This window comes from Medicago sativa, chromosome 8 (assembly GCF_051527215.1).
Source record: "Medicago sativa cultivar Bolivia chromosome 8, Bolivia_mono, whole genome shotgun sequence".
NCBI classification, from domain to species: domain Eukaryota; kingdom Viridiplantae; phylum Streptophyta; class Magnoliopsida; order Fabales; family Fabaceae; genus Medicago; species Medicago sativa.
The window spans coordinates 66,283,722-66,306,000 of NC_140756.1; the positions used below are offsets into that span (position 1 = coordinate 66,283,722).

Consider the following 22,279-nt stretch of genomic DNA (forward strand, 5'->3'; position numbering starts at 1 on the left):
TGAGAATCTGGTAAAAGACTTTTGGTTAAGGGCTGAAGTTTACGACAAGGAAGCTGCAAGTTTTGAAGAGAAAAGAGTTGTAGAGAAAGACTCTAGTTTAAAAGGTAAGACTAGAGAAGAAACGGGTTTGAAACCTTTTAAAGGAATGGAGATTAGGTCAGCAGTGATGGGTATTCCAGTAACCATCACAGAAAGAGTTATTGCTAAAGCCTGCAGGGTATCTTCAAAAGGATATTTTAAGTGGGATGTCAAGGATGATGTCCTGTTAGAAAGTTATGTAAGATTATTCTGCAAAGGAAACCCAAAGGCTAAGACTACTGAAATTGAGATTTATCACAGACTGCTCCTGAAGTTCAGTGCTAATTGCTTATTTCAAAGAGGGGGAGGGGCTGATCAACCCAACAAGGATCATCAACTAGCCTTATACTCCATGGCTACTTTTCAAAGGATTGACCTCCCAAAATACCTCTTGCACCATATGTGCTGGGCTATCAAAGAAGGTATCAGTAGGGAAAGGAAACAAGTGCCTTGTGGAAGGCTTCTGTCAGAAATCTTTCACCAAGGTAAGCTGTTAGAGACTCTGAGGAGATACAAACAAGCATCTGATAGCTGTTTCACAGTTACCACTTTTGACCGTATCTTAAACAGCAAGTCCTTGTATGCTATGAAGATTATCAACAAACCCCCTGCTGATGAGAAGTGGATTGAACTGAATACAGCTGAATCAGAACCTCTAAAGAACTTTCCTTCCATTCTCCAAGAAAACAATCCTGAAGTCCTGGCCAGTCTGGTAGCTGCTCATTCCAGAGAATCAGGAGCCAACACTGAAGCTGTTGTTGTTGCTTCTGATGTATCTAAAGGTAAAAGGGCCAGAACCAACACTGACTCTGATGCTGTCAAGATTAAGGTCAAAAAGCAGAAGGTTGCTAAGAATGAAGCAACCAATGTCAGTGCTGCTGATGCTAAGAAGAGAAGTAAAGAGATAAAGGCAGAAGAGTGCAAGCCTAAGAAGAAGAAGCAAGCTTCTGAACTAATTTTCACTTCAATGGTGGAAGTGACTCCTGATATGGAGAAAACAACTAAAGAGCAAGCTGATCAGATGTTAGCTGATCAGAAGGAAAAGGAAGCTCAGTACATTCAACAAAGAGATGAGAATCTCAAGGCTTTGGGTGTGGAAAACTGTGATAAGTACCTCAAGGAAAAGTTAGCTGAAGTCAGGGAAATTTCTGGTAAGACTACTGAAGATGCTGTTGTGGAAAACATGAAGGAAGGCCAAATGAATCAGGGAGAGAATCAAGGAACAGCAAAAGCTGATGCTTCAGGATCTACTTCAGCAGAAGCTGATAACTCTGTCAAGGTAATTCAGATTCCAGACCCCTCTATCCCTATCTCATCCTCTTCATCTCAACCACCCTCATCATCACAAACACCTGCACCTGAACAAGTAGAAGACAATACTGTCTTAGAGAATCTAGTTAACCACTATTCAGGTGAACTTCCAAAGAAAGACCTTAACTCAGAAAAAGCCTCTGAAACAGCTTCTGAAGCAGTTGCTTCTGATAAAGTTGTTTCAGAAAGCTCCCAACAACATACACCTGAACCACAAAAGACTTCATCACCCCAACAACAACCAACCAACACTCATATTGACCCACAACCTAACCTTCAAACATAGAAAACTTCACCCCAACCTACAGATGTCATCAAACCAACATCCCCAATCAACTCCCCTACTGTCACTGCAATGGATGTTAACATTGACTATCTAGTCAACTCTCAAGCTTCAACTTCAACTGCACAAATTAACCCAGACCAACCATCCTCATCAACCCAAGCTGATCAAAATCTTACTATTCCAGAGTCTGAACCTGTTCAAGACCTTTCCCTTAGTGTTTCTGACCAATCCTCAGACCTAGAAATCCTTGAACATCCACCCCAAGACATCCTGGAATCTGAATACATTGAGTCTGAGCTCCTAAAGATCAATTCAGAAATGCAAGATATGGTTCAGCTCAGAAGTTTGATTGACCTGCCAGTTGCTTATGAGGAACAATGGTCATCCTTGAAGAAGAAAGCTACTGATCTGATAGAAGCTGTGAGCAGGAAGTGTATCAGGATTAAAGCTGCTACTGTTAGAAGATTTTTGGAGAATCTGACATTAGCTGAGCAAGCTAAAACACCAATGCTGCTTCTGGCAAATGTGCCCTTCTACTCAGAATCTGAATACATTTCAAGGGATGAAAAGATCTTCAAGAAGCTGAAACAGAAACTGGCAAGGCAACAGGAGGAATTCAAAGTAAGAGAAGATGTTCTTCGTCAGAGACAACTGGCTCTTGAAGAAGTGGTAAAGAAGCAAGCTGAACAGATGGAGAAAATGATGGCTATGATTCAACAACAACAACAACCCAAACCTTAGTTGCACACCCTAGTTTTTTTTTTATTGTTATGTGTTGTTTGAGTTTTGCTTCTGAACACTTTATGCCTTGCATTTCTCACTGTTTCTATTGAATTGAATAGTTGCTTCTAAACATATTGATCTGATCTTTTGATTAGTTATATACATTGCTTTGATTTCTACTCTGATTATATTTTGATAAGATTATAGGTTCTGTTTTTAGTTATACTCTCTTCATGCTTGAGTTTGTCTCAATATCTTTTTGTCTTTAGTACTTAATTTCTTTTTGCTAATGACAAAAGGGGGAGTATATGTGATAGTATTTAAAGGCTCTGAGCCCCATTAATGATATTTGAAAAATATTTTGAAAAACTTCTATCATTTTTTTTACCTGAAAGGTATAAGCTATGAACGAGAGAAGGAGTATCAAATTTCAAATAAAATTAATTGAACCATTCTTCTTATCTATAATCAACTTCTCAATTAAGCATTTTAATTAAGCTCTGATATTATTATTGCGCGCTCAATGAATTTAATTAACCTGGATAGAACTTAGGGGGAGCTTACAAACCTCACCTTAAAGGCTATCAGACTCAGCGGGAGTTAGAGCTTACAAACCTCAGACTCTGAGCTTACAAACCTCAAGACCCCAAAATCAACTTGTTAATTAGATTATCAAAAATTGATCAATTTTAAATACTATTGTTTGTCATCATCAAAAAGGGGGAGATTGTTGGAACAAAATGTGTTTAACAATGAACCTTAAAGAGTTTTGATGATAACAAGGTATTAAAAATTGTAAATTGGACTAGCAAATATTTGTTCAAGTATACAGGACCATAGTTAAAAATTTACATCATATAAAGGTCCTGAAGAACAAAAAGAGAGCTAAGGAATCAAGAAAAGGAAGCTTGAAAGCATCTGAAGAGTGCATCTGAAGGGAGGTGCTTGATAAGTGCTCAAAAATATTACTTTTTATATTTTAAAAGAAGCATTTTTGTAACTTGTTATGCAAGTTATTCAAGGAAAAGCATTCAATTGTTGTAAATTCTCCATTTATGCTTTAAATGCTTCACTCTACTCAAGTTTGACAGGAAAATGCAAGCAAAGGAGCAGGAAGTGGCAAAAAGGCAAAACAAGAATTTCGCTAATAGCTTCACATAGGCTATTAGCGAAATTATGAAGAAAACAAGAATTTCGCTAATAGCTTCACATAGGCTATTAGCGAAATATGAAGAAAAGCAAGATCACGCTATTAGTGTAATGGGCGCTAATAGCGTAAGTGTTAGGTCATGATTTTGACATCCACTCCGTGAAATCTGGCACTAGAAGACATTGATTGTGACAGGCATGTAACCTAACAATTTCGCTAATAGCGAAAATATGGCTATTAGCGAAATTTCCTGCCCTATAAAAGCAAGGCTCTCCTCTCTTCCAATGCATCCCATTCCATCCTATCTTCATTCTATACTGTAATATATGTTTTCTTAGGTAGTTTATGTTTTGTAAGAGAGGAGTTAGTTCCATAGAGAAACACCAAGCAAGGTAGTTAGGAGTAGATTCAATAATGGATTCATTGAGACATCGTGGATCTTTTCATGGAATCTTCATCTTTCTTTTATCCTTTGCAAAGCTATCATAGACATATGTAGCTGCATCTAACTTGTGGTTTTGAGGTATTCAACCTAGCTATTATGTAATTTCTTTATCTTTTAATTATGGTTCTAGCTTATTTATTCAATATTGTTGTTATTCTCGTTCTTAATACTTTCATCGAGATTCAAGATGATTTGGACACGAACTCTTGAATCTAGAACTAGAATAACAATCTATCTTAAATTATCACTCTTGACGCGTTTGACTAATCTTTGATAATCACTTTTAATCAAGAACTTAATGCTTTCGGACATTTAATCAGTTGGGAAATCGTCGGTTAAGTTATCCGATCGACTTTGTTATATTTTAAATGATTTGGTCACGAATGTTTAAAAGATACGTTAGAAATAACTATATCGTTTTATGACACGATCGATTATGTTATCTTTTAAATGTTTTGGGCACGAATGTTTAAACGATAACTTGGAAATAACAATATCACTTTGGACACGAAGGATGTTGTAGAAATGATTGTGATAATATTGTTGAATATGCTAGAACCTGTTAATTGATCGAGAGAATTGCAGTTGTTACGCTTGGTTGATGTCTCTGACCTCAAGCGGAATTACTCTATCTCTTCTCGTTTTATTTTTATGTCATTTAGTTAAAATAGTTTTGTACAAATAAACAAATTATATTCAGATCCTTAACGTGACAAATATTGTGGAAATATTTAAAGATATACACCATCCCTGTGGAGACGATATACACGAAAATACTTACTTTTGATCGTTGTAAAAAATACTACCTTCAAAATGGCGCCGTTGCCGGGGATGGCGTAATTATCTTAAGTATCGAAACAATTTTGTCATTTTAAGCAATTTTGCACAAAATTCTTTCTTGTATATATTTTTGTTTAACTTGTTGTTGAAAAGCTTGGACATCGTACTGAAGCGATGTAAAGATATTAACTTGGTGCTCAATGGTAAGAAATATCACTTCAAGGTTACCAAAGATTTTGTCTTTGGTCATAAAACTTCTTCAAGGGTATCAAGGTAAACCAAGCTAAGATAGATGTTATAGAGAAATTTTCCTTTATAACATCTTGATCAAAGAAAAGTTTAATTTTAATTCAGAATATTTAAATACTTTTTCTTTGATTAAAGTTGGTAACTGCACAAATAATCCTTGTACCTAATTAAAATCCATTTTTTAACTTATATGAGATGCAAGTGATTATGCTGTTTGTGCAATCCTAAGCCAACACAAGAACAAATTCTTCCAATGCGAATTTTGCATTAGAAAATTTTGTTCTTAATCTAATAAGGTTCCAAAGTCATTTTTTCTACAGATTCTAAGCTATGAAATATCGCTTGACAAAAGAAAATTCAAAGCCTCGGCTGTTGAGGTGGATCTTTTGTTGCAAGAATTTGATCTCAAGAATCATGACTTGAAAAAAAAGAAGGTTAAACGTTATGGTAAGATTGTGAAACAATTTTGAGTTTAATCCCGGGAAACTCAAAATGATGTGGACCAGTCCATCTATTATTAAAGAACCTTTTGAACCTTACTTTGATGGTGAAGTTGATCAACAAGCATGACAATTTCATCAAACGAAACACGATTTCTTCGAGAAAAAGGCGTCGAGTTTATGACGTGAAACAAACGCTTGCTGGGAGGCAACCCAGTTTTGTAAGTTAATTATTTTATGTTAATTGCATTTAGAACAAGTCATAAGCATAAAAACATCAAAATGAAAAATTTTGTTCAGAAAATTTCGCTAATAGCGAAATCTGAGCTATTAGCGAAATGCTGGCCAAAAAAAAAAAAATTTCATTGACTTGGTTCATTCTATTTTTAGTTATGCTGCATTTTTTTTGCTTTTATTTTCATTTGACTTTATGTATTTTATGATTTTATGCATTTTATAATTATTAGTTTTTTTTTATTTTGGATTTGGTTAAATTTTATTGTTTTTAGTCCTCTTAACTTTTTAGTTTAATACTTAGTATGTTGTTATTATTATTATTATTATTATTATTATTATTATTATTATTATTATTATTATTATTATTTGTTAATATTTATTTTGGTTTAAATAATTTAGTTTGTTGTTGTGAATAAAAATCCTTGCTTGTGTTTCAAAGAAGAAATTGCTCATAAATGTTTTTGATCAAGTGCTCAAAAGAGCCAAAGAAATGAGCAACAATTACAGGTGCGTGATAATTATGAGAAAGTGCAAAGCCAAGGTATTAGTTCCTAATTTTCCAAAGCATGTAAAAAATTTCGAACAAGTACTTTGCAAAAAATTTTCTTTTAGTTCTTCTCATAAACATAGTTAAATTGTGAACCACTTAGAACTTAGACTAAATGTGAGGTAGCCTCAATCTATATACTATATGCTGGAGACCAATATTCATTGACTAACTTGTTTTTGTTATGTTAAATCTAATAATTATTTTAAATTGTATGAAAGCATGGAAAGGATCAAGGCATTTTTTCAAACTTGAGTTGAAACACTTGACCATAAAAAGCTTACCCGCGAGAAGAGTGAGTATCTGACACCCCAATCTGAGCCAAATTAATCAAGTCCTCAAACATGAACTAGCAATACTCATAAGCAAATGCTTATTGTCCAAAATTTTGAAAAATTCAGTTCATGTTTGATTCACTTAAAGGACTTTGATGTTTTACATTTTTGAACCCTAAAACCTTCTTGTATTATATCCCTTATCTAAGGATAGGGAAACTTTCAATCAGGGTGATATTGGTTTAAGTTGGGGAGAAAGGGAGGTAATCTTTGGCAAGTATCATGGTGATTTTTAGAGTTAACTTGACAACATTGAAGTACATATATATTAGTAGTAGCAACATTTATTTGAAAAAAAAAAAAAAGAAAAAAAAGAAAAAAAAATAGAATAAGTTGTCAAGGTTATATTTTAGATTGCAATCACCAAAGGTTGAATAAATTGGTAGGGAAGTTTATTGATTTTATCTATTATCACAAAGAATGTGTCCGACTATTTGATTTCAATTTTCCCACATATGACATTTCTTTTGTAGCCCGGCCAAGTTATAACCTTATAAAGACCTTTTGATCCATGCTTTGTATTTTTTGAGATGATATTTAGATGGACATATAACTTAATCAGAATGTTAGCTTGATTATTGGATGTGCGTACACTAACCCTTTTTCATTTTTGTTTTTACTTTTAAAGTGTGTTAGGTGTGGTTCATAGATAAATTATGTTTATGACTTGAATTACAAGAGACGATTTTGTGCTTAGGACTTGTTTTACAATCAATATTTATGCTTGGATTAACATGAACTTCATGCTTGCTCGCCATTCACATTTGAATCACAACTTGAAAATTATTTTTTGCTTGGCATTATAAATTGTCCGAAAAACCTTTAAAATTTTATCTCTATTCTTTTGTTTGAGGACAAACAAAATTCTAAGTTGGGGAGAGTTTGATAAGTGCTCAAAAATATTACTTTTTATATTTTAAAAGAAGCATTTTTGTAACTTGTTATGCAAGTTATTCAAGGAAAAGCATTCAATTGTTGTAAATTCTCCATTTATGCTTTAAATGCTTCACTCTACTCAAGTTTGACAGGAAAATGCAAGCAAAGGAGCAGGAAGTGGCAAAAAGGCAAAACAAGAATTTCGCTAATAGCTTCACATAGGCTATTAGCGAAATTATGAAGAAAACAAGAATTTCGCTAATAGCTTCACATAGGCTATTAGCGAAATATGAAGAAAAGCAAGATCACGCTATTAGCGTAATGGGCGCTAATAGCGTAAGTGTTAGGTCATGATTTTGACATCCACTCCGTGAAATCTGGCACTAGAAGACATTGATTGTGACAGGCATGTAACCTAACAATTTCGCTAATAGCGAAAATATGGCTATTAGCGAAATTTCCTGCCCTATAAAAGCAAGGCTCTCCTCTCTTCCAATGCATCCCATTCCATCCTATCTTCATTCTATACTGTAATATATGTTTTCTTAGGTAGTTTATGTTTTGTAAGAGAGGAGTTAGTTCCATAGAGAAACACCAAGCAAGGTAGTTAGGAGTAGATTCAATAATGGATTCATTGAGACATCGTGGATCTTTTCATGGAATCTTCATCTTTCTTTTATCCTTTGCAAAGCTATCATAGACATATGTAGCTGCATCTAACTTGTGGTTTTGAGGTATTCAACCTAGCTATTATGTAATTTCTTTATCTTTTAATTATGGTTCTAGCTTATTTATTCAATATTGTTGTTATTCTCGTTCTTAATACTTTCATCGAGATTCAAGATGATTTGGACACGAACTCTTGAATCTAGAACTAGAATAACAATCTATCTTAAATTATCACTCTTGACGCGTTTGACTAATCTTTGATAATCACTTTTAATCAAGAACTTAATGCTTTCGGACATTTAATCGGTTGGGAAATCGTCGGTTAAGTTATCCGATCGACTTTGTTATATTTTAAATGATTTGGTCACGAATGTTTAAAAGATACGTTAGAAATAACTATATCGTTTTATGACACGATCGATTATGTTATCTTTTAAATGTTTTGGGCACGAATGTTTAAACGATAACTTGGAAATAACAATATCACTTTGGACACGAAGGATGTTGTACAAATGATTGTGATAATATTGTTGAATATGCTAGAACCTGTTAATTGATCGAGAGAATTGCAGTTGTTACGCTTGGTTGATGTCTCTGACCTCAAGCGGAATTACTCTATCTCTTCTCGTTTTATTTTTATGTCATTTAGTTAAAATAGTTTTGTACAAATAAACAAATTATATTCAGATCCTTAACGTGACAAATATTGTGGAAATATTTAAAGATATACACCATCCCTGTGGAGACGATATACACGAAAATACTTACTTTTGATCGTTGTAAAAAATACTACCTTCAAAATGGCGCCGTTGCCGGGGATGGCGTAATTATCTTAAGTATCGAAACAATTTTGTCATTTTAAGCAATTTTGCACAAAATTCTTTCTTGTATATATTTTTGTTTAACTTGTTGTTGAAAAGCTTGGACATCGTACTGAAGCGATGTAAAGATATTAACTTGGTGCTCAATGGTAAGAAATATCACTTCAAGGTTACCAAAGATTTTGTCTTTGGTCATAAAACTTCTTCAAGGGTATCAAGGTAAACCAAGCTAAGATAGATGTTATAGAGAAATTTTCCTTTATAACATCTTGATCAAAGAAAAGTTTAATTTTAATTCAGAATATTTAAATACTTTTTCTTTGATTAAAGTTGGTAACTGCACAAATAATCCTTGTACCTAATTAAAATCCATTTTTTAACTTATATGAGATGCAAGTGATTATGCTGTTTGTGCAATCCTAAGCCAACACAAGAACAAATTCTTCCAATGCGAATTTTGCATTAGAAAATTTTGTTCTTAATCTAATAAGGTTCCAAAGTCATTTTTTCTACAGATTCTAAGCTATGAAATATCGCTTGACAAAAGAAAATTCAAAGCCTCGGCTGTTGAGGTGGATCTTTTGTTGCAAGAATTTGATCTCAAGAATCATGACTTGAAAAAAAAGAAGGTTAAACGTTATGGTAAGATTGTGAAACAATTTTGAGTTTAATCCCGGGAAACTCAAAATGATGTGGACCAGTCCGTCTATTATTAAAGAACCTTTTGAACCTTACTTTGATGGTGAAGTTGATCAACAAGCATGACAATTTCATCAAACGAAACACGATTTCTTCGAGAAAAAGGCGTCGAGTTTATGACGTGAAACAAACGCTTGCTGGGAGGCAACCCAGTTTTGTAAGTTAATTATTTTATGTTAATTGCATTTAGAACAAGTCATAAGCATAAAAACATCAAAATGAAAAATTTTGTTCAGAAAATTTCGCTAATAGCGAAATCTGAGCTATTAGCGAAATGCTGGCCAAAAAAAAAAAAATTTCATTGACTTGGTTCATTCTATTTTTAGTTATGCTGCATTTTTTTTGCTTTTATTTTCATTTGACTTTATGTATTTTATGATTTTATGCATTTTATAATTATTAGTTTTTTTTTATTTTGGATTTGGTTAAATTTTATTGTTTTTAGTCCTCTTAACTTTTTAGTTTAATACTTAGTATGTTGTTATTATTATTATTATTATTATTATTATTATTATTATTATTATTATTATTATTATTATTATTATTATTATTATTATTTGTTAATATTTATTTTGGTTTAAATAATTTAGTTTGTTGTTGTGAATAAAAATCCTTGCTTGTGTTTCAAAGAAGAAATTGCTCATAAATGTTTTTGATCAAGTGCTCAAAAGAGCCAAAGAAATGAGCAACAATTACAGGTGCGTGATAATTATGAGAAAGTGCAAAGCCAAGGTATTAGTTCCTAATTTTCCAAAGCATGTAAAAAATTTCGAACAAGTACTTTGCAAAAAATTTTCTTTTAGTTCTTCTCATAAACATAGTTAAATTGTGAACCACTTAGAACTTAGACTAAATGTGAGGTAGCCTCAATCTATATACTATATGCTGGAGACCAATATTCATTGACTAACTTGTTTTTGTTATGTTAAATCTAATAATTATTTTAAATTGTATGAAAGCATGGAAAGGATCAAGGCATTTTTTCAAACTTGAGTTGAAACACTTGACCATAAAAAGCTTACCCGCGAGAAGAGTGAGTATCTGACACCCCAATCTGAGCCAAATTAATCAAGTCCTCAAACATGAACTAGCAATACTCATAAGCAAATGCTTATTGTCCAAAATTTTGAAAAATTCAGTTCATGTTTGATTCACTTAAAGGACTTTGATGTTTTACATTTTTGAACCCTAAAACCTTCTTGTATTATATCCCTTATCTAAGGATAGGGAAACTTTCAATCAGGGTGATATTGGTTTAAGTTGGGGAGAAAGGGAGGTAATCTTTGGCAAGTATCATGGTGATTTTTAGAGTTAACTTGACAACATTGAAGTACATATATATTAGTAGTAGCAACATTTATTTGAAAAAAAAAAAAAAGAAAAAAAAGAAAAAAAAATAGAATAAGTTGTCAAGGTTATATTTTAGATTGCAATCACCAAAGGTTGAATAAATTGGTAGGGAAGTTTATTGATTTTATCTATTATCACAAAGAATGTGTCCGACTATTTGATTTCAATTTTCCCACATATGACATTTCTTTTGTAGCCCGGCCAAGTTATAACCTTATAAAGACCTTTTGATCCATGCTTTGTATTTTTTGAGATGATATTTAGATGGACATATAACTTAATCAGAATGTTAGCTTGATTATTGGATGTGCGTACACTAACCCTTTTTCATTTTTGTTTTTACTTTTAAAGTGTGTTAGGTGTGGTTCATAGATAAATTATGTTTATGACTTGAATTACAAGAGACGATTTTGTGCTTAGGACTTGTTTTACAATCAATATTTATGCTTGGATTAACATGAACTTCATGCTTGCTCGCCATTCACATTTGAATCACAACTTGAAAATTATTTTTTGCTTGGCATTATAAATTGTCCGAAAAACCTTTAAAATTTTATCTCTATTCTTTTGTTTGAGGACAAACAAAATTCTAAGTTGGGGAGAGTTTGATAAGTGCTCAAAAATATTACTTTTTATATTTTAAAAGAAGCATTTTTGTAACTTGTTATGCAAGTTATTCAAGGAAAAGCATTCAATTGTTGTAAATTCTCCATTTATGCTTTAAATGCTTCACTCTACTCAAGTTTGACAGGAAAATGCAAGCAAAGGAGCAGGAAGTGGCAAAAAGGCAAAACAAGAATTTCGCTAATAGCTTCACATAGGCTATTAGCGAAATTATGAAGAAAACAAGAATTTCGCTAATAGCTTCACATAGGCTATTAGCGAAATATGAAGAAAAGCAAGATCACGCTATTAGCGTAATGGGCGCTAATAGCGTAAGTGTTAGGTCATGATTTTGACATCCACTCCGTGAAATCTGGCACTAGAAGACATTGATTGTGACAGGCATGTAACCTAACAATTTCGCTAATAGCGAAAATATGGCTATTAGCGAAATTTCCTGCCCTATAAAAGCAAGGCTCTCCTCTCTTCCAATGCATCCCATTCCATCCTATCTTCATTCTATACTGTAATATATGTTTTCTTAGGTAGTTTATGTTTTGTAAGAGAGGAGTTAGTTCCATAGAGAAACACCAAGCAAGGTAGTTAGGAGTAGATTCAATAATGGATTCATTGAGACATCGTGGATCTTTTCATGGAATCTTCATCTTTCTTTTATCCTTTGCAAAGCTATCATAGACATATGTAGCTGCATCTAACTTGTGGTTTTGAGGTATTCAACCTAGCTATTATGTAATTTCTTTATCTTTTAATTATGGTTCTAGCTTATTTATTCAATATTGTTGTTATTCTCGTTCTTAATACTTTCATCGAGATTCAAGATGATTTGGACACGAACTCTTGAATCTAGAACTAGAATAACAATCTATCTTAAATTATCACTCTTGACGCGTTTGACTAATCTTTGATAATCACTTTTAATCAAGAACTTAATGCTTTCGGACATTTAATCGGTTGGGAAATCGTCGGTTAAGTTATCCGATCGACTTTGTTATATTTTAAATGATTTGGTCACGAATGTTTAAAAGATACGTTAGAAATAACTATATCGTTTTATGACACGATCGATTATGTTATCTTTTAAATGTTTTGGGCACGAATGTTTAAACGATAACTTGGAAATAACAATATCACTTTGGACACGAAGGATGTTGTACAAATGATTGTGATAATATTGTTGAATATGCTAGAACCTGTTAATTGATCGAGAGAATTGCAGTTGTTACGCTTGGTTGATGTCTCTGACCTCAAGCGGAATTACTCTATCTCTTCTCGTTTTATTTTTATGTCATTTAGTTAAAATAGTTTTGTACAAATAAACAAATTATATTCAGATCCTTAACGTGACAAATATTGTGGAAATATTTAAAGATATACACCATCCCTGTGGAGACGATATACACGAAAATACTTACTTTTGATCGTTGTAAAAAATACTACCTTCAAAATGGCGCCGTTGCCGGGGATGGCGTAATTATCTTAAGTATCGAAACAATTTTGTCATTTTAAGCAATTTTGCACAAAATTCTTTCTTGTATATATTTTTGTTTAACTTGTTGTTGAAAAGCTTGGACATCGTACTGAAGCGATGTAAAGATATTAACTTGGTGCTCAATGGTAAGAAATATCACTTCAAGGTTACCAAAGATTTTGTCTTTGGTCATAAAACTTCTTCAAGGGTATCAAGGTAAACCAAGCTAAGATAGATGTTATAGAGAAATTTTCCTTTATAACATCTTGATCAAAGAAAAGTTTAATTTTAATTCAGAATATTTAAATACTTTTTCTTTGATTAAAGTTGGTAACTGCACAAATAATCCTTGTACCTAATTAAAATCCATTTTTTAACTTATATGAGATGCAAGTGATTATGCTGTTTGTGCAATCCTAAGCCAACACAAGAACAAATTCTTCCAATGCGAATTTTGCATTAGAAAATTTTGTTCTTAATCTAATAAGGTTCCAAAGTCATTTTTTCTACAGATTCTAAGCTATGAAATATCGCTTGACAAAAGAAAATTCAAAGCCTCGGCTGTTGAGGTGGATCTTTTGTTGCAAGAATTTGATCTCAAGAATCATGACTTGAAAAAAAAGAAGGTTAAACGTTATGGTAAGATTGTGAAACAATTTTGAGTTTAATCCCGGGAAACTCAAAATGATGTGGACCAGTCCGTCTATTATTAAAGAACCTTTTGAACCTTACTTTGATGGTGAAGTTGATCAACAAGCATGACAATTTCATCAAACGAAACACGATTTCTTCGAGAAAAAGGCGTCGAGTTTATGACGTGAAACAAACGCTTGCTGGGAGGCAACCCAGTTTTGTAAGTTAATTATTTTATGTTAATTGCATTTAGAACAAGTCATAAGCATAAAAACATCAAAATGAAAAATTTTGTTCAGAAAATTTCGCTAATAGCGAAATCTGAGCTATTAGCGAAATGCTGGCCAAAAAAAAAAAAATTTCATTGACTTGGTTCATTCTATTTTTAGTTATGCTGCATTTTTTTTGCTTTTATTTTCATTTGACTTTATGTATTTTATGATTTTATGCATTTTATAATTATTAGTTTTTTTTTATTTTGGATTTGGTTAAATTTTATTGTTTTTAGTCCTCTTAACTTTTTAGTTTAATACTTAGTATGTTGTTATTATTATTATTATTATTATTATTATTATTATTATTATTATTATTATTATTATTATTATTATTATTTGTTAATATTTATTTTGGTTTAAATAATTTAGTTTGTTGTTGTGAATAAAAATCCTTGCTTGTGTTTCAAAGAAGAAATTGCTCATAAATGTTTTTGATCAAGTGCTCAAAAGAGCCAAAGAAATGAGCAACAATTACAGGTGCGTGATAATTATGAGAAAGTGCAAAGCCAAGGTATTAGTTCCTAATTTTCCAAAGCATGTAAAAAATTTCGAACAAGTACTTTGCAAAAAATTTTCTTTTAGTTCTTCTCATAAACATAGTTAAATTGTGAACCACTTAGAACTTAGACTAAATGTGAGGTAGCCTCAATCTATATACTATATGCTGGAGACCAATATTCATTGACTAACTTGTTTTTGTTATGTTAAATCTAATAATTATTTTAAATTGTATGAAAGCATGGAAAGGATCAAGGCATTTTTTCAAACTTGAGTTGAAACACTTGACCATAAAAAGCTTACCCGCGAGAAGAGTGAGTATCTGACACCCCAATCTGAGCCAAATTAATCAAGTCCTCAAACATGAACTAGCAATACTCATAAGCAAATGCTTATTGTCCAAAATTTTGAAAAATTCAGTTCATGTTTGATTCACTTAAAGGACTTTGATGTTTTACATTTTTGAACCCTAAAACCTTCTTGTATTATATCCCTTATCTAAGGATAGGGAAACTTTCAATCAGGGTGATATTGGTTTAAGTTGGGGAGAAAGGGAGGTAATCTTTGGCAAGTATCATGGTGATTTTTAGAGTTAACTTGACAACATTGAAGTACATATATATTAGTAGTAGCAACATTTATTTGAAAAAAAAAAAAAAGAAAAAAAAGAAAAAAAAATAGAATAAGTTGTCAAGGTTATATTTTAGATTGCAATCACCAAAGGTTGAATAAATTGGTAGGGAAGTTTATTGATTTTATCTATTATCACAAAGAATGTGTCCGACTATTTGATTTCAATTTTCCCACATATGACATTTCTTTTGTAGCCCGGCCAAGTTATAACCTTATAAAGACCTTTTGATCCATGCTTTGTATTTTTTGAGATGATATTTAGATGGACATATAACTTAATCAGAATGTTAGCTTGATTATTGGATGTGCGTACACTAACCCTTTTTCATTTTTGTTTTTACTTTTAAAGTGTGTTAGGTGTGGTTCATAGATAAATTATGTTTATGACTTGAATTACAAGAGACGATTTTGTGCTTAGGACTTGTTTTACAATCAATATTTATGCTTGGATTAACATGAACTTCATGCTTGCTCGCCATTCACATTTGAATCACAACTTGAAAATTATTTTTTGCTTGGCATTATAAATTGTCCGAAAAACCTTTAAAATTTTATCTCTATTCTTTTGTTTGAGGACAAACAAAATTCTAAGTTGGGGAGAGTTTGATAAGTGCTCAAAAATATTACTTTTTATATTTTAAAAGAAGCATTTTTGTAACTTGTTATGCAAGTTATTCAAGGAAAAGCATTCAATTGTTGTAAATTCTCCATTTATGCTTTAAATGCTTCACTCTACTCAAGTTTGACAGGAAAATGCAAGCAAAGGAGCAGGAAGTGGCAAAAAGGCAAAACAAGAATTTCGCTAATAGCTTCACATAGGCTATTAGCGAAATTATGAAGAAAACAAGAATTTCGCTAATAGCTTCACATAGGCTATTAGCGAAATATGAAGAAAAGCAAGATCACGCTATTAGCGTAATGGGCGCTAATAGCGTAAGTGTTAGGTCATGATTTTGACATCCACTCCGTGAAATCTGGCACTAGAAGACATTGATTGTGACAGGCATGTAACCTAACAATTTCGCTAATAGCGAAAATATGGCTATTAGCGAAATTTCCTGCCCTATAAAAGCAAGGCTCTCCTCTCTTCCAATGCATCCCATTCCATCCTATCTTCATTCTATACTGTAATATATGTTTTCTTAGGTAGTTTATGTTTTGTAAGAGAGGAGTTAGTTCCATAGAGAAACACCAAGCAAGGTAGTTAGGAGTAGATTCAATAATGGATTCATTGAGACATCGTGGATCTTTTCATGGAATCTTCATCTTTCTTTTATCCTTTGCAAAGCTATCATAGACATATGTAGCTGCATCTAACTTGTGGTTTTGAGGTATTCAACCTAGCTATTATGTAATTTCTTTATCTTTTAATTATGGTTCTAGCTTATTTATTCAATATTGTTGTTATTCTCGTTCTTAATACTTTCATCGAGATTCAAGATGATTTGGACACGAACTCTTGAATCTAGAACTAGAATAACAATCTATCTTAAATTATCACTCTTGACGCGTTTGACTAATCTTTGATAATCACTTTTAATCAAGAACTTAATGCTTTCGGACATTTAATCGGTTGGGAAATCGTCGGTTAAGTTATCCGATCGACTTTGTTATATTTTAAATGATTTGGTCACGAATGTTTAAAAGATACGTTAGAAATAACTATATCGTTTTATGACACGATCGATTATGTTATCTTTTAAATGTTTTGGGCACGAATGTTTAAACGATAACTTGGAAATAACAATATCACTTTGGACACGAAGGATGTTGTACAAATGATTGTGATAATATTGTTGAATATGCTAGAACCTGTTAATTGATCGAGAGAATTGCAGTTGTTACGCTTGGTTGATGTCTCTGACCTCAAGCGGAATTACTCTATCTCTTCTCGTTTTATTTTTATGTCATTTAGTTAAAATAGTTTTGTACAAATAAACAAATTATATTCAGATCCTTAACGTGACAAATATTGTGGAAATATTTAAAGATATACACCATCCCTGTGGAGACGATATACACGAAAATACTTACTTTTGATCGTTGTAAAAAATACTACCTTCAGTGCTCCTGAAGAATGATGACGTCATCAGAAGCTGAAAGTCATCAGAAACTGATAGTCATCAGAAGCTGAAGTTCGTCAGAAGCTGATAAGTCATCAGAAGCTGAAGTTGATCAGAAGCGGATAGTTTAGAAGCGACTTCACCCGAAGCTGAAACTCATCAGAAGCTGATTATCACCACAAGATGAAGATTCAAGGATCAACACTTCAAAAGCTGTCTATTGGATTCGAAAACACTGCAGAACACTAGTGGAAATTTGCAACGGTCATTTTGGTGAAGATTTGAAGGCATTGGATACTTATCTTCAAAAGCGTTGACAATGTACTTTGTACGAACTGTACAACCACCTTCTCCACTACTCTGTTTTGTGTCCACGCTACAAGACAAGAAAACAGCTCCAGAATAACAGCTATGCCTGCAAAGATGTTCCTTCACAATGGGAATGGATTTCAAATTGGTTCTTCATAGGACAACAACTAAATCAGGCAAAAGATCATTGGTGAAAGATCAAGCTTCAACAACGACTCTTTGATGTGCTGGCAATTTCACAACGTCTCTTTCACACCTCTATATAAAGGAGTGAAGACTTAGAGATTTGGTAATGCTGAACAAAAGACTCTCAACATTTTTACAAGTGTCAAACTTCTGCTGAAATTGTTCTGCATTCACTTAGAATTTCTGTTTCTCAAGTTCTTATCTTAGAAATTCTTAAGTCTTAGAGTCTGTATCTGATTGTATTGTGAGCACCTCTGATTGTATATCAAGTGTTCTATCTCAAACATTCTTCTTTGTAATCTTGTTTGTTTAGAAGTCTCTTGCAGTTGTGTTTGAGCATAGAACTCTCTTGATTGTGTTCTTGAGCATAGGAAGACTCTTGCAAAGTGTGCTTGAGCAAAGGAAGTCTCTTGCTGTTTGCTTGAGCAATTGTAATCAGATATTACATTCTAGTGAAATCTTCTTGGAAGTGCAAGGGGAACTGGACTACTTCCAGATTGTGGAAGGAACCAGTATAACTGCTTTGTGTCTTTCTTCTTCTTCTCTCTCTCTCTCTCTGTTTTATTTCGCTGCGTTCAGATTCTGTTTATCACTTCAGAAGTTGTCTCACTTAGCTTCTGATCAGTGTGCTCAGTTTTTAGGAGAAAAAGAAGAATTTTTCAAAACACAATTCAACCCCCCTTCTTGTGTTTTTCTCACCTTCACAATTGACATCACAATTGTTCTTGAACTGTTTCTTGCAAATGTAATAATTTCTCAATTGGAATAGTAGCTTTTACAATGTCATCTTAACATCAGAATTGTTCAAATTGAAATAAAATATACTAGATAATATATATTCTCATCACAAACGAACCATAAATCCATACAGCTAAATATCATGACGTAACTCATTTCCCATGCATGTTATATGGTACCATTTAGACATACAGTGAAATCATTTGATCACATCTTATTATGTAATCACACTATTAGGTAGAAGAAGAAGAAAAATACATTATTAAATGGCAATTTAGAATGAGATCAAAAGTGGTTTTAGAAGAAGTCCTTGATTTTTTTATCAAGTACAAGTGAACTAAGCACATTGTAAGCTTTCTCTGTAGGATGATAACTGTCCCAAAATACGTAATCTGAGGGATTTGAGCAAGTGTTTATGCTGAAAGGGTTGCACAAAATTCCAACTTCTATATTCCCTGTACCACAGCATCCTTTCTCTGTCTCATTAAAACCTTAACCATCAAATTTAAAAACCAATCAGTCAATTTTAAATGAGAATGGTTCACAAGTTGTAGATAAAATTAAAATAATTTAAGACATGTTTTGATATTTTTTTTTTATTTTTTTGCAATCATTTATCAAGAAATGAAAAAAGTGTATGATATCATTATTGATAATCAATTAAATACCGGCTTAATAGCAGTTTTTGTCCTCTAACTTTCACGAAGTTACGATTTTGGCCCCCTAAAAAAAACTACAAAATTGTCCCCTAAGTTTTGCAACTGTAGCAGTTTTGGCCCCCCAAGGCCAAAAAAATATTTAAAAAAATGACATGTGGCACCTCACTTAGGGTGCCACGTCAGCGTAGACCTAGTCAAAATTGGCATTGGGGCCAAAACTGTCACAGGTGCAAAACTTAGGGAACGGTTTTGTAGTTTTTTTTCTTAGGGGGCTAAAACTGCTATTAAGCCATTAAATACCAAATGATAATAAATTTGAAAAGGTAGAAGAATAGAAAAAAAGTTAAGTTGTATTGTAAGTGCACCTCAAATTGTAAATGGTTGCAGAGATATATGAGTGTCGGGGTACATGTTCAAACCCACAATACTCATTTTCTTCTCATTTAGTGTATGTGAGTTTCGCCGTTAGACTCTTTGAAACCAAAAAATGAAAGAAAAAAAATTCCGCGTTGAGGGCTTTCGTGTGCTAATTTATATGTCTCATGGGAAGTGCATGAAAGAACGAGATACACCAAGTTTTTTTTTAAACCTAGATTTATATGAACTTGTAAATGAATTTCATGCCTCTAAGATATGTGATTTTGAGGGCACATGATATTGGCATCAAATTGGTGATTATATCTAGCCTAGTAAAGAATGTATGTGACTAATTAGTAGTTGAGATTACTATCGGTACAATATATTTACAACGTAAAATAGTGTTACATGTTTGTCCAATTATAAATCATATTTTATCTTTGTGTCGTGCCACATTGTTAATTCATAAAATATCTTTACAAATATCTACATAATATATAAGATATGATTGAATGTATGCATAAAACTCTTGTACTTAATTTCCGTATATAGTAATTAAAATTTTAGTATGTATTTACCATATTTAGAAGGATTTTGAATGATGTCCATGAATGGATTGTAAGTTTCAAGAGAGACAAATCTAGCATCTGAGTACTCTTTTCCAAGTGCCCTCATTTCTTTGAAAAGCTTAGAATTGAAGAGCATTGCTGCTTGATTAGAAGAATTTGAACATTCTCTAAAAATGCCTCCACCAAGTGTTCTTTGTGAGGGCACACACCCTATAACTGGTACATCAAATACTCCAATCCTTCTACCTCCTAGTCTGTATAGTTCCTGCATCTCAATCCTTTTTAAGTTATCACTCAAAAAGACTAAAGGTTAATCTATAAAATATAATAAAGTATGTGAAAAGAAAAATCAAGAATCAATAGTACGTTCATGTTTCATATTCTTAGTGTATATTATACATTTATATTTGGCTATGAACAGAGAATGTTAGCTGTAAATAGCAATATTATCACAAGATTTCAGTTATTTGTCTAAGGCTACCATACTTCTCTACCTAAATTTGACTTTAGTATAAGGAGTAACATGCTAACATGTCCTATAATCAAAAACTTAACATGTATCCCATCATTCCAAATTGCTATATGCAACCACAATTGCGGCCGCAATATAAAGAGTTTAGAGATCTCTGCAATGACATCGCAACTGCAATTGTGACTTCATTGACCATATTTTACCGCAGTATTATGGTTCATATGCAACCGTAACAGCAGTTTAGAACCGTGATTTATTCCTTAAATTTACATACCTTAATATATAGTTGTATTCCAAAGACATACCTGCAAGAATTTTGAGGCTTCAGAAGCCATGAAATCTGTGTATGATTGAATATCATACTGAAGACGCCTAAATGGTGTTTGAGCATAAGTGTTAGCAATGTCATCACTTCCTATGCACACTATGTATATGCTTTTTGATACTATCAATGCCCTTTCCTCTCTTCCAACTGCTTCATCTATCTTCTTCATGTATTCCTTGAACATGTCTAATTGATCTGATAATGTCTTCACACTCTTATCACACAAAAATACATGAAACTAGAGTTAGCTTTAATTAAGATATGCTTAAAAAGTTAATTAAGATATAAGGCATATAATCGACCAGTTCCTTTTTAGTCGTCGCTTTAAGGTTATTTACACATACCGAGAACATCAATAAATTTTGTTACTTTTGACGTAATTATGTCTTTTTTCTAAGATAATCTTAATTATTTGTTATCTCATTCAACTTATTTCTCTCTATGATAAATAGTTAATGATTATAATTGAAAAAACAATAGTTTACTATGTTGCATTGAACTTTGAAACCGATGAATAAATAAGAAAATTTCTCTACAAAATCGACGGTTAAAAAAAATGGAGTGTGTAATTAAGGTTGCTGAAATAATTAGTAATTACCGTTATTTGTGCGGTTAGAGGATCATATCCAGAACCACCTGAGGCAAAGCTTACACCAGTAAGGAGATCATCAAGTTGTATATTTGGATCAAGATAAGCAGGTAAAAATTTCTTGACTCCAAATTTTTCAGCTGCAAAATGAAGCAAAAAAAAGTTTGTAAGAAATTGAACAAAGAACATTATAATAACAGGTTTATTATCTTCTCTTATCTACAGTTATACTAAGATAGATTATCTTGGAAGAGAATGTAATTTTGTACCAACAAGGTCTGATGGGACTAAACCATTGCTGAACCTGCCAGTTGGAACTCCTCCATCAAAATCTCTACCATATGGTGGAAAATTACATTTGATAAGAGTGCTGATATAGTTGTTATTTCCTGGATCAACTATAGAGTCACCAAATACAAAAACTGCTGGCACTGTTTCATTGTTTGGTAGACTCACAGAAGAAACATGTTGCAAGATGATGGCTATGGTAGAACACCAACAAATTACTTGAGGCCATAGAGAAAAAAGTATGTGAAAGAGTGACTTCATTTTTTATGACCAAGGTATTCAACTTATCTTTGGAAGGAAGTTAATGACATTTTCAGCTTGGTGCACACAATTTATAGTGCAGGGGAGTGGGTCTGTTCTCTCAAATTATGTGATTCTTATGTTGTAGAGCTAACTATAGGTAATAGTATTTTTTAGGGGAGTTGGTATTATTAATTGCTACATTATTATCGAGTGAATTTTGATACAAATTCACTTAGTAGTACTACTAATTAGTAAGGCACTGTAATTTTCTTTTGTTGATATATTTAATACCTTTTGAATAACACATTTGCAATTCATTCTCAACATGGTGTTTTTTTAATCAATTTTTTTTGC

At 32.5% G+C, this 22,279-nt stretch overlaps 1 protein-coding gene across 1 annotated transcript; it reads right to left on the minus strand.

Moving 5' to 3' along the window:
* Window positions 1-7,979: 7,979 nt before the first annotated feature.
* On the minus strand, window positions 7,980-22,047 carry LOC146900659 (GDSL esterase/lipase EXL3-like). Its single transcript, XM_085738344.1, has 5 exons — window positions 21,664-22,047; window positions 21,404-21,534; window positions 20,786-21,019; window positions 20,018-20,273; window positions 7,980-18,914 (listed from the first exon to the last, which is right to left on the minus strand). The coding sequence occupies exons 1-5, from the start codon at window positions 21,941-21,943 to the stop codon at window positions 18,721-18,723; spliced, it is 1,095 nt and encodes a 364-aa protein (XP_085594470.1). The 5' UTR covers window positions 21,944-22,047; the 3' UTR covers window positions 7,980-18,720.
* Between the last annotated feature and the right edge of the window lie 232 nt (window positions 22,048-22,279).